We start from the raw sequence: 13,414 nt of genomic DNA on the forward strand, positions 1-13,414 counted from the left end.
GCATGCTGCACGCTAATGGCCACATGCTAATGGCCGCATGCCAGTTGGCCCCTGGATATTCTGATGTGAAGTTTAAACACCCGGCTCTCCTCCGCAGGCAGATCAGCATCATTTCCAGCGATAGCGACAACCTCCGACCTCGATCGGTGAGGAGACACGGCTGCAGCCAGCGGAAAGCCGCCGAGTCGCAGGACAAGAAGAAACCGCCGGAGATGGAAAAGCTGATCCAGGCCGAGGCGGCGGAGACGGGCCGGGTCAGTCTTTAATAAGATGTTTTGATGAAAGACTAGGAAGTTTCTTACTTTCGTGTCAGCACAAAGATCCTGTGTTTTCCAGAGTATAACACTTTTTTTCCTTTTGTGTTCATGTGACTTCTGTAAGTCAGTGACTCCTGTTTCTCAATACACGAGTTAACCACTAGATGTCACTGTGTGACAACAGAAAGTATCTCCAGTACCAACAAAAACCCTCCATTACTCCTGAATTTCACTGGCAAAGCAAGAACAATCTGCAGTGTGTGCCCCGGTACCGGCTGATCAGTCTCGTCGTCCGTCTTGCTGCCAGGTGAAAACCAAGGTGTACCTGGAGTACGCCAGGGCGGTGGGGCCGGTGCTGTCCGTGCTCATCTGCTTCCTGTACGGCTGCCAGAGCGCCGCCTCCATCGGGGCCAACATCTGGCTCACCCAGTGGACCAACGACGCCGCCACCAACCAGACCAAGGAGCACGTGCACATGAGGGTGGGGGTGTACGCGGCGCTGGGCATCGCACAGGGTGAGAGACTGACCGGCGAACGAGCCAAGCCTGCTAATGCTAATGCTAGCTGCTCCTATTGAGAGGACGGAGCGATTGATAAAGTGATAAGTGGGATATATTTTTTTATTCCACACATTATTCTTCTCCATACGTTTCAATAACTTCAGAAGTAATATCTATTACTCCTTGTAGTTCTGTATCGAGGCCGCGGGTGAATTTCCATTATTTTAAAGAAAAGCACTGATAACACACTTCTGTAAAGGACAAATACATTCAGCTGATTCAAATAGAGAGTTAAACACCAAACTTCACAGCACATATTATTGTTAATTTCAGTTTTCTTTTCTTCTTCGGATCAGGATATTTTGCATGTTGATTTCTGAGCATCTTGGACACTAATTCTGATCTGGTTCATAGTTTCTGCTGGTCGGTCCTGAAGTATCGATCCGGCTGTTCATGACGGGCCGACAGAGAGAGACGCGCCTGTCGTATTAACCTGGATGTTTTTGCTTTGCAGCTGTTTGACTGGTTTCCTTCCATCAGGTGCAGGACTGCAGCTCTGCTCTCTCTCCTAACCAGTCCGCTCTTTCCTCCTCGTCTCTGACGGATCGCATGGGTCCTACCGATCTTTATCTTCCTCTCTCAGAATGGACGCCGCCTCTTCTTTCTGAAATGAATCCCTCCTCCGCCGCCTCCCCCTCTCCCCCGATGTAACGCCCCTCCTCTCCTCCAGGTGTCCTCGTCATGATGTCCTCCTTCACATTAGCCATGGGGAACATCGGGGCAGCCCGGCAGCTGCACTTCAACCTGCTGGACAACAAGATGCGCACGCCGCAGTCTTTCTTTGACACCACCCCCATAGGGCGCCTCATGAACCGCTTCTCCAAGGACATCTACGTGATCGACGAGGCGCTGCCGGCCACCGTGCTCATGTTCCTGTTCACCTTCTTCGTGTCCCTCTCCACCATGATCGTAATCATTTCCACCACGCCCATTTTCGCCGTGGTCATTGTGCCGCTGGCGTTCCTATACATCTTCGTGCAGGTACTGCGCCCGCGCCCGGGCTGGGGGCCGCTTGCCGCCTTCCTGCCTTGCCCCTCCTGGAATGGCATGCTGCATGCACACTCCGGCGCAGAGGAACTTTCACAACCTTTCCTGTATTGTTTGTTTGTTTTTGGGCTTTGTGTTTCTCCACAGCGAGCGCTTTGCTGCTGCCGCCGCCTCCTCTGTGACGTTCTCCTTTAGTTTCAGTGTGCACTAACTCCCCCCCTTTCTCTGCAGACTGCTTACACACACAGACACACACACACACACACACACACACACACCATCTTTTCCCAGCGTACAGCCTTTCACCTCCTCCCCCTGCTGGATGGCGGGTGTCGTTACATCCGACCGTGTGCCTGGTGTCTGGATCTGTTGAGGGGATGTTTGCGGTTGCCGGTTGAGTCACTGTCTGTGTGTGGTGTGAAGTGTGGAAACGCTGAGATGCAGCAGCTCCGGCAGAGTTCCTTTTCTTGCCCCAAAAAGTTGGCTGGTTTGTCTCAGTGGTCAGGAAGTCCAGTATTCAGTCTCAGGCACAGAGAATCAGTCGGTCAGAGGCTCTCTGGGACTCCTACCTTGGTTTTTTTGCTTCCTTAGAAAAAAGCAAGTCAGTTCGAGATCGATTGATGATTTTTCATGAACGGATCAAATCTTGTCAAGTCACCTGACTTTGCTGGAGACATTTCCACTTTTTACAGGACGTTGCTGTTCACCTCTCTCATTTTCAGTGAGCAGGTTTCCTGTTTGTTCGGGATGTTCGCTGCCTGAGCCATATTGACCAAAAAAACTAAACGAAAAGTCTCCCGCTGCTTTCCCACAAAATACTTTGCCATAGAACTGAAAGCACATGCATCTTTTTAGTTCTGTGGGAGTATAGAGAGTAGCAAGAAACGAGCTCAGACTAAAGTGTGCAGGAATGAAAACTGAATCCTAAAACTCAGAGTTAAAGACTCGTCATTCTGAACAAAATGAACATATTTGGTGTGTTTGAGAAAAGTGGCAGGAAGGGTCCGTGTTGCCCCCGATCCCCCCCCCCCGGAGCGGCTCCTTGTTTAACGGAGGTGTTGTTGTGTTGTCCCCCTCCCCCCTCCCCTCCTCTCTCACAGGTGTGCTGTTGTTGGTTAACTGCCTGCTGTGCCGGGCCTTCAGCATGTTGCGGGCGGCCAAGCTCACACACCGCAACATGCTCCAGGGGGTCCTGCGGGCGCCGCAGGCCTTCTTCGAGAGCACCCCCACTGGGCGGTTACTGAACCGCTTCAGCAAGGACGTGGATGCTATAGACTCCCACATCCCAGACAATATTGACATATGGATGCGCACTTTCTGGTACACACTGACTGTGCTGCTCATATGCTCTGCCCTCACCCCAATGTTCCTCTTAGTCATAGCCCCGTTAATGGTGTTCTATTGCTGGGTTCAGGTAAATAGGCACCGAGTCTGCTAACTCATTAATACGACATGCATGGAGAGTGTGTGTGCGTGCGTGTGTGTGTGTGCTGGTAGACTCTTGCATGTTTCGATCCAGTGCTGTAGACACAGTAGCTGTATCTGTCTGTGGGCTACTTTAGTTAGCGACACTCTGAGATGATGAGATCTGCCGTGAATCTAAACGGCTGAAAAGTTGATTTTCTTGGTGCTCACGAATCTTGGGACATTGGGCGAAATGCAAACAGTCGGTGTCTGAATTAACTTATGATGAGCGTTCTGAGCTGCCCCTGAACTTGCCCGATCATGAAAGGTTTGCATTATTAACAGATCGTCGGTTTGCAAAATCTATCAAGGTCTAAGATTTCTTCACTCGCTTTTTCTTTATGGCGATGAAATCTTTTCACTTCTTCTAAAGCATGAATTGAAAAAGCGATTAAATTTATCTTGCCATGTTTCTCAGACTAGACATTTCTGTCCATTTATGCACCTTAAAGAGAAAAAATAAGTTTAAGTCTGATTTATGTCCAGATGGGACTGTCCTGCTCCAGAACCTTCTGTGAATTTGTTCCTCAGCTTTTAGTCCACAATTCTTAGTTTTCTTCTTTACAGTAATGTTTCCCCCCCACCCCCCCACCATCTCATGGTCCCAGACGGTATGTAGCGGTGTAGATGGATATTTAACTCGCTTCTCAACATTATTCACATAACCAGCGGGAAAAATAACTGGGAAAAAATTTGATTCATAGTCCTGAAAATATGGTGATATATGAATTAACGATCAGCTTTCTATGTTGGAGGAACAGTTTCAATCAATCAATCAATCAAATTTTATTTCTAAAGCGCCTTCCAACTGCCGAACGGAGCACAAGGCGCTTAACAGAGTAAAACAAAATAAATAAGTAAAAACACTTTAAGAAACAAAGTACTAAAAGGGGCTAAACATCAAACGCTAAATGAAAAAGGTGCGTTTTCAGATGACATTTAAAAACATTAAGTGCAGTGACAGACTTTAAATGCAGAGGAAGAGAGTTCCAGAGCTTCGGGCCAAGAACAGCAAAAGAGCGGTCACCAAACTTTCTATATCTTGCCCTGGGGACAACCAAGGAGGTGTGGCTTGACGAGCGTAGAGTCCTGGCAGGTTGATAAATTTGCAACAGCTCTGAGATGTAAGTTTAAATTCATGTAACAGTTGAGGAGTTAACCTCACCTGCCGACAGTCCAGAGCTGCCACATTTGGCTCATTTTTAAAAAGAATAACTGGAAAAACAGTAAGTTTGACATCGCATCTTTCACGTCAACTTGTCTCATTTTGAGCATTTCGTCCTGTGATTAGTGCTTTTTTTTTGTATGTGTTTAAATGAACCACAGTGCATTTCTTTTGTCCCAAAATTTTGTGAAATTGGATTTATGATCAAATGAAGAGATGGAGACAGGGCAGCTCCCCGATCCAAACCAACTGAACTAGTCGTTCACTTCAGCATTCGACAGCAGAGGTGACGGAACTCAGTTTTCTGAGAGGATTTCTGTGGCAGGAGCAGCTCGGTCTCACATCTCGGTGTTTCTGTGCGTCAGAGATAGTGTGTGAAGTGTGTGTAGTGATCCTGGAGCCTTCTTTCGAATCAATGCTGAAAATGGAAATTCACTAATCAGCAAAATTTGGGATCATTGTGGGAAGCAGGGAACGCAATAACCTAAAAAAAACTATTGTTTTTAGTTATTTAGTAATGGACTCAGAACGTGCTGCAGCCTGAACGTGAAGCTTAGTTTTGTCGTCACTGAACAAGACAGTCTTTTTCTTTCTCCCGTCTGTGGCTTTGGATCGAACCCATTTGAAAATGTCAGTATCCACAGTCGGCCAACACTCGCCAGATGTTATTTCAGCTTCAACGTCATGACGACAGACGTCATGACAATCTGGAAAAATTCTCTCACTTCCCGACAGCGATTAGTAGTTTCTCAGTGTTTTGCTTCAGAGCGAGGTGATGAGCCTTTCTGTGCAGATTTCTGTGCTTTTGGAAAATTTTCTTAAAAAACAAAAAAAAAACAAGGTTTAGTTCATCACACTAATCCCAAAAAAGACGCCTATAAAAAAACGAACATAACCTGTGCAGTCATCTCAAACCGTTCAGTAGAAAACCGGTTTGCAGGCAGAAGACGTGGAGTTGGAGACGCGCCGCCGCTGGCCCACACCGCTCGATGAAAGCCAGGATGTTTGTTGAGGAAGTTGACGGAAGCAGCGCACTAAATCACGTCGGCGTTTTCCCTCAAGCCCGCCGGGACCCGAGCCGTTCGGCGTTCGCCGTTTGGCTACGGCGCGTTAGCTTTCAATCAAACCTGCTGACACGGAGCCGAAGGAATAAACAGCTCGTTAATCTGCGGGTCAGGAGGAGGTCTGACGTGACTCGGCGGCGCCAGGTGCCAGCGCTCCGCAGGCTTTTGGAGATGCTGAGGACTGGCGGTATATCTTTCAGCGCGCGTCCTAAAAATACTCGGTCCAACTGACTTGAAAACCAACTGGAGGCTGCGACGGTGGCTGTTGGATCGGCGGTTTGTGTGCTTCACCTGGTAACACTCACTGGATCTTCCGGTAACACAGACTTACTTCTGCGGCTTTCTGTGGGCTTTTCGTTCTGCATGGCCTGACCTTTGAACCCTGTCTGACTCCTCATGCGACGCTGTGGGAACAGAACCGTTGCTTCGAGCTTCTAACGTAATCTGTAGAGTTTGACGTAGTAAAAACCAAACACCTGCAGTCCATTTGTGGAACGCTTTTGAATTGAACATAAAACAATCTCATCTGAAATCTAAACTCTGGATTCTTGCAGGTGTTTGGTTTGTTGCTACTCAGTGTGTGTGTGTGTGTGTGTGTGTGTGTGTGTGAATGTTGTGTGAGAGAGTGTGTATGGCTGTGTGCATCATCATCACTGTAACATGATCTGAGCAACACGGAGGAGCTCGGCGGGATTCTGACCTTGTGTTTTGTCTCTGCTCTCTCCCCCCGGCCGGCCGTAGAGATTTTACGTTGCCACGTCTCGGCAGCTAAAGCGCCTGGAGTCGGTCAGCCGCTCTCCCATTTACTCCCATTTCTCCGAGACCATCACGGGCTGTAGTGTAATCCGAGCCTACGGCAGGCACTCTGCCTTTGTCCTGATGAGTGATTTCAGAGTGGATGAGAACCAAAAGAGTTATTACCCTGGTATAGTGTCCAACAGGTACGTGACCCTTCTCCTGACTGCAGAGCAGCGTCTCTGTGGTCCCAAATAAACGCATTTCATCACTGGAACACACTTTATATCGATGATACTCGATAATTCAAACATGAATAAGATGTTTTTTTTTAATATATGTTGAATACACACGTAATCCATGACAGCACCGTCTTGAGTTTTTCTTGTCCGATAGTTCTGCTACTTCCCGTAACGAAGAGCCCGACTTCTCACAGGTGGCTCGGAGTGCGCATTGAGTTCATCGGGAACTGCATCGTGTTGTTCGCGGCTCTGTTCGCCGTTACCGGGAAGGACAGCCTGAACCCGGGCCTCGTGGGTCTGTCAGTGTCCTACGCTCTGCAGGTACCGAAAAACCCTCCACCTGCTGTCCTACGGACCGACACTATGCGCTTCCTAGTTTATTATTTATATAGTTTTGAGAAATAAAAAAAAGTTTCAAAATAAAAGTAAAAGTGCAGTATTGCAGTAACTGACTCCTCAGCCTTCCTGTAACGTTTTGAAAGGTGACCATGTCTCTGAACTGGATGGTGCGGATGACTTCAGACCTGGAAACCAACATCGTGGCCGTGGAGCGAGTGAAGGAATACTCCGAGACCACCACAGAGGTACGCTAGCCAGCGTACCGGCCAGCATGTGTTTGCTTTTAAAGGACTGTTGGGTTTTTTTGCGGTGCTCTCAAAATATAGGAATTCACCCACAAAAGCAGAAAAAACTCCAGGACCTATAAACCGTAACTAGATCCAGAAAGGTTGGATCACCTGGTGCCAGCAGGAGGCATGTGTACTGTACAGGGTGTTCTTTCAGCAGAGCGTGCCCCCCTCGTACAGTAGCTGGTAGAGCGGTTAGTGGAAGCCTTTGTTTGGAGCATCCAGCGCGTCCCTCGGGGGGGATAAATGTGCTGGCGGTCCCGAGTACGGCTTCATGGCTTCTTCCAGCGATAAACAAATCAGGCTCAGCCCGAAGCCAAGCGGGCTAATGGCTTGTTCAGATAAGCTGTGTGTGTGTTTGACAGGCCCCCTGGGAGGTGGAGGACAAGAAGCCCCCTCCAGAATGGCCCACAGCGGGGAACGTGGAGTTCAACGACTACTCGGTTCGGTACCGGGAGGGACTGGACCTGGTCCTGAAGGGCCTCACGCTGAGCGTGAAGGGGGGAGAGAAGGTCGGACTCGCTGTGCGGTGACTTGACCTCTCCATCGGTGACGACCCCGCCGTCCGCTGACTCTCCCGCGTTTCTGCAGATCGGCATCGTGGGCCGAACGGGGGCCGGGAAGTCCTCCATGACGCTGTCCCTCTTCAGGCTGCTGGAGGCGGCGGCCGGGGAGATCACCATCGACCAGGTGAAGATAGCGGAGATCGGCCTGCACGACCTGAGGTCCAAACTCACCATCATTCCACAGGTACACCCCTCACCGCTTCAACCACAACAGCAGGGTCTGAATCCCGACAATCTGCTGGAACCAGCTGTTCAGGATGGAATGAAAGCATGAATGCAGCGTGTTCTCATGGTTCTAATCGCCCCAGGAGCCCGTGCTGTTCTCCGGCACTCTGAGGATGAACCTGGACCCGTTCGATCGGTACAGTGACGAGGAGGTCTGGAAGGCGCTGGAACATTCTCACCTGCACCGCTTCGTCAGCAACCAGCCGTCCAAGCTGGAGCTGGAGTGTTCGGAGGGAGGAGAAAACCTCAGGTGAGTCCCTCACAGAGGAAACGAGGCGGCCGCCTGAACGTGGCCTGACTGGGTTTGTGTCTCCAGCGTGGGCCAGAGGCAGCTGGTGTGTCTGGCCCGAGCCCTGCTGAGGAAGACCAGGATCCTCATCCTGGACGAAGCCACGGCCGCCATCGACCTGGAGACCGACGACCTCATCCAGTCCACCATCCGGACGCAGTTTGAGGACTGCACCGTCTTCACCATCGCACACAGGCTCAACACCATCATGGATTACACGAGGTTTACACACACACACACACACACACTCCACATGACAGACAGATTGCGTGGCTGAGCTCGGCTTTGTGAACGGATCCCCTCTCTCCTTGCAGAGTGCTGGTTCTGGACAAGGGACAGATAGCGGAGTTTGACACGCCCTCCAACCTCATAGCGCAGAGGGGAATCTTCTACGGCATGGCGAAAGACGCCGGGCTGGCGCAGTAGGACCGCCGTCGCGCCGCCGGACCTGCCGGGTCGGGCCCTCAGGGCCCTCCACGCTCGGGGCTCTCGCTGCAGACCCGGGTCGCGCTCGTCGGAAGCGACGTGAGGACGTTGAAGACGAGAGAAGCTTCCGGCGAGGCTCCCGCCGCCCGGCCGTGTGGTTTCTCATAGGAAACAAAACAAAACAAAAAAAAAAAGCCATATTATGTGCAAACGCTACTCGTTCCAAGTCTCGTTAGTGCCTTCTGCCAGTGGGATAGAGAAAGCCAGTGAATGTATCTTTTTCCAATCGACTGCTGCAAAAAAAAAAAGAAACAAACAAAAGGAGGAACTTTTTTTATTGTATTTTTTCTACAAAGACAAATACTGTGCCACTGTACCTTCCTCGTAAGAAAAAAAACTACATCTTTGTGATAAACCCACCTATTTTTGTATTGTACATTTATTTAAGCTACTTTTTTGAAGAACTGTCTTACTTAGGGAAACGTGATTCTTCTGTGAACCAAATCTATAAAAACTTGAATTCTGTACCACCAAACTATGACATATGAAATGCCTTTATTAAAAAAGACAGAACAATGCGTGCCGCCTCCACATGATGAGAGTAACGTGACATGGAAAGAGCATGAACACCATGAGACATCCAGTGGTGTGTGTCATGAGTCCAACATGCCAAATCTGGCTGTCCAATGGTGTCTTTTGATGAGTCTCACACAGAATTTGACCCACCAATGGTGTGTATCTCAGTGTGACACACTTGGTTGTTTAACAGTGTAACTGCACCGTGTGAGCTTGATTGCACTCTGATTTTCACACTTAAAAAGAGAACCCTTCACATAAAATCACAGGGGAGGCTTTATTTCAGTATTCTCTCAATGCAAATATTAATTTTAAACCTCACAGATTCTTCAACCAGCATCAATCAAATTAATACTTAAACAGTGTTGAAATGAAGTTGATCAATACTTTATTCCATGTCTCTATCAGTGAGTGAATCACTCCAGAGTTCAGGTAAATAAACCAGTGTGTAATTCCTTCAGGCAGCCACTAGAGGGCAGCCTCAGTCTGAGCATCTGAGACTCAGCGAGCACACACACACACACACACACACACACACACACACACACACACACACACACACACACACAGGTGTTTCAGCACATAGATTTAACCTGATAGAGAAACTTGAGTGTCATTACAGAATCACAGCAGCTGAAAACCCAGTCAGGATAAATAAACTTGATCAGACTGTAGATGATGGGGCGACTTCACAGTTTGCTTTGTTTGTGCTCTTTCAGGGGTCTTCTGGGACATACATGCGTGTGTGTGTGTGTGTGTGTGCGCGCGCGTGCATGCATGTGCGTGTGTCATCAGCTTTCACAATTGACTTTAGATGGGGCGAAAGAACATCTGACCCAACAGAAACACTCAACACCTCAGATTTTCTCTACAGAAAGAAGTCTCTTTCTTCTCTTTCTGTGAGTGATGGACACTTTTTTCTCATTGACGACGCACTTGGCGAGGAGGAGGAGGAGGAGGAGGAGGAGGAGGAGGAGGAGGAGGAGGAGGAGGAGGCGGCCGCATCAAGTCATTCAAAGTCCAGCCCAGACCCCTTACTGACCGATTCTAAACAAACCCCTGATACAGGTTCCTCGTCTTTCCATGGTTTATTCAGAAGATTTTCAGTGTCTCATTTATGGATCCTGATGAGAACGTTTTCAAATAAAGTTAATGAGATTGTTGAATGTTTTGGGAACTGGGAAGAGTCCACTGAAAAGATGACTCTCCGTCTAAACTACTGGATCTGTTAGCGATCCGAGGGTCATGCTGTCTCCTACAGGTTGGATCAATGATGTGAAGCATCAGTCATTTGGTGGAAATGTTTTCTATACTTTAATACAGTTTGGTTTGCAGGAGACAGTGAACTATTTGACTCCCGACATGCAGAACATCAGATGTTCATGTTTGTAACGTTGACAAGTTTCATGTCACCTTAACTTTTCACTCTACGTTTAGTTTGAGCTGGACAAGAAGTAACACTGATGGAAATGTACCAGAGTGAATTAAGAAGCCGTTTTATTTATATTTTACTGATTTTAACCCATTTTGATCATTTTATTTGATTTGGCTTTGCTCACCTCTTTATTATTGCATTGAACCCCGTTTTAGCATTTTCACCATTTCTATCAATGTCGGCGTTTTTCAGCTCTTTTGCTTCATTTGTCCAGCTGGAGCAGCCTCCGTCATTTTGTTTGGGTCTTTCACCATAGATTTTTTTATTTGCAAATTATAAACGGTCCTCAGGTGTGAATATATTCATATCCGTCCGAGGGTCATCAAGAGTTTTTTCTATTTATTTCAGTGTTTTTTTCCTCTCCAGTCACAACAGAGGCAAAACATTCTCTTTGAAAGATAAAATAAGATGTCGCTTTGAGATAAATGATAAACAAGGTTGTAGTTGCTGATACTACTACAACACACACACACACACACACACACACACACACACACACACACACACACACACACACACACACACACACACACACACACACACTTCCAAGTTTGACAGATTTCTTTGTCATTTCAAATAATTGAATTCCTCAAAGTATTTAAACATTCAGTTGTTAACTCCAATTAAATTGAGTTTCAATTAAAATGATTTTACTGAACATATTTTAAAAAAATTGGACTATTTTTTTGCAGCCTTGATCATAAGAATGCCTAAAGTGACTTAACCCTGAATGAAGTTTAATATCTTCAAGATTTACAGAGTCAGATGAAAAAGGTAATATTTACATTAAATATCCTTGCTATTTCATTGATGAAGTTTCAACCAACACAATTATTCAAGTTCTTTAATTTATGACTGAAGGAAAAATCACATCAGCTTGATTAATTTATATTTCTACTAACCTGATATGATTGTTTCGCTATATTTGGGTGAATTTGATTGCAGGATTTGTCGTGTTCTGCCTTAGGCAGAACACGACATTTCACTGAAGACAGTTCAATTTTTCAGTCAAAATGTTTTACCTGTCCTCTGAGCTCTGAGCTGATAGGCCAGTGAGGATGAGGAGGCGGAGCCACGACGCCATAGGAAGGAACAGGAAGTGATGTGAGGGGGAGAAGATGCTCACAAAGCTCAGCACAGGTTGTAGAAGGATTTTTTTCTCATTGGGTTGTTTTGGAATGAAATCCCTCCAGTGAATCTGGACTTTAACCCACAGCTCTCTTCTGCCAGTGTGTTTCCTCCTCTGCAGTGTTGCTTCACATGGTCTTTAAAAATTAATATAATCATCACATTTATTGAACTGAGTGTTTTAAAGCCCAAGAATAATAATTCAGAATCTTTATTTAAGAGGTTTTTATATTTATATAAACTGAAGTCAATTTTCATTAATGTCTCTGATCATGATGACAGTTTTTCCCCTAGTTATATATCTTTAGGGCAGTATGTGTACGATACACATTAATATGTTGGAAACAAGTTTATCTAAAAGCAAAAAGAAAAGATTCTGTGATGATTTTATATTTTGCGTTTTAAGAACAACTTGAGTCATGTAGGGAGTGACTACAATTTAATTTTTATAAATATTCCTTTAAGTTTAATTGAAAACATGTTGCCAAAAATTCCAATGCATCATTTCATCTACAATAGTCGGTTTCATGCAGATGTTGAGAAATATTTAGTGCTGTTGAATAATTGTGAATGAGCTTGGAGAAAAATCATTGCAGCCTTCTGAGCAGCCTCGTTTCTCCTCAGTTCTTTTTACTAAACTTCCACAGAACCTTTGTAATTTTACTCTGGTCCAGATCTTCCTGTATCTTTTCTGTGGAGGCCACACCGTCAATTCCAGGACCCCGGAAGATGTTATTTCTCTAAAAACATTCATTATCAATAAGCTACCTGATTCATAATAAACACTGGCTTTATGTCTGTTCTTGTTTTGTTCAGCTGCAGCCAATCAGAGGCCTTCCTGATGTCATTACATAAGAGGCATTATATCACACCAGTCCAAGACATTTGCACAATACAGCATATATAATATACCAAAACTTTACATTAGTCTTCTCATCATTAGGACTGGGTGATGCAGGCCATTATTTGCTCCAAAAAACCTTCCAACCAAATGAAAAAAAAAAAAAAAAAAAAAAAAAAAACTTATCTCGCAAACTTTTACAATCTGAAGAAACATTTACAATTTATAAAGAAAATGTATCATTTGTAATTATCACTGTGAACTCGATTTGTCTTCTTGTTTTCACAGATTTAACTTGTTTGCACCTTTAAATAGCTCGACGTTTGTGTACAATCTGCCCGTGAAGTCTATTTCTGTGCGTAAAACTCCACTGGAACAATAAAAACTGCAGCGTGTTATTCATTCTGACATGTGTAAACTTGGACATGTGGTTTTCATCAGTCGGAATCATTAAGGAATACTTTTCTGTTTCTTTTTGAAGTCTCCAGCTCCTTTTTGGGGAGGTTTTCTCCCCGGTGCGTCTTTACGCGCGGTGCGCCACGGCGCCGCTGGGGCGCGTAAAGGGTTAAACGGGGTTACCAGCGATCCCTCTAACAGGCAGGTGCCCCCACCAGCCCCCACAGAAGCCCAGCACTGACTTCTCTCTCATTTTTTTTTTTTTTTCAACCCTGGAGAACTTGTCATGTTTGCCAGTTACTTGGCGAGTGTCGGTAACGGCGATGGCTGCGCATCGGGGGTATAAATAGCGCATCGCCGCCGCTGCCGGACTGGACTGATCAAGCTGAAACTCATTGGGGTTCACTCACAGACTCACGCACGTGTGAACTT

The 13,414-nt window shown here is 46.4% G+C and overlaps 1 protein-coding gene across 3 annotated transcripts in view; it reads left to right on the forward strand.

The window, feature by feature from the left end:
* abcc3 (ATP-binding cassette, sub-family C (CFTR/MRP), member 3) overlaps window positions 1-9,184 on the forward strand; it is a 37,323-nt gene extending 28,139 nt beyond the window's left edge. The window contains exons 21-31 of one of the 3 annotated variants that reach the window (XM_030097482.1): window positions 98-254; window positions 565-772; window positions 2,905-3,218; window positions 6,239-6,438; window positions 6,669-6,795; window positions 6,957-7,058; window positions 7,466-7,612; window positions 7,692-7,850; window positions 7,975-8,141; window positions 8,208-8,402; window positions 8,495-9,184. In XM_030097482.1, the coding sequence (XP_029953342.1) occupies window positions 98-254; window positions 565-772; window positions 2,905-3,218; window positions 6,239-6,438; window positions 6,669-6,795; window positions 6,957-7,058; window positions 7,466-7,612; window positions 7,692-7,850; window positions 7,975-8,141; window positions 8,208-8,402; window positions 8,495-8,606 (1,888 nt within the window). In that variant the 3' untranslated portion in view covers window positions 8,607-9,184. Of the gene's footprint in view, window positions 1-97; window positions 255-564; window positions 773-1,487; window positions 1,799-2,904; window positions 3,219-6,238; window positions 6,439-6,668; window positions 6,796-6,956; window positions 7,059-7,465; window positions 7,613-7,691; window positions 7,851-7,974; window positions 8,142-8,207; window positions 8,403-8,494 lie in introns of those variants that run through there. The other 2 variants (XM_030097483.1, XM_030097484.1) reach the window with 2 other exon arrangements.
* The last annotated feature ends 4,230 nt before the right edge of the window (window positions 9,185-13,414 follow it).

This window comes from Salarias fasciatus, chromosome 8, assembly GCF_902148845.1.
Source record: "Salarias fasciatus chromosome 8, fSalaFa1.1, whole genome shotgun sequence".
In the NCBI taxonomy this organism is placed as follows: Eukaryota; Metazoa; Chordata; class Actinopteri; order Blenniiformes; family Blenniidae; genus Salarias; species Salarias fasciatus.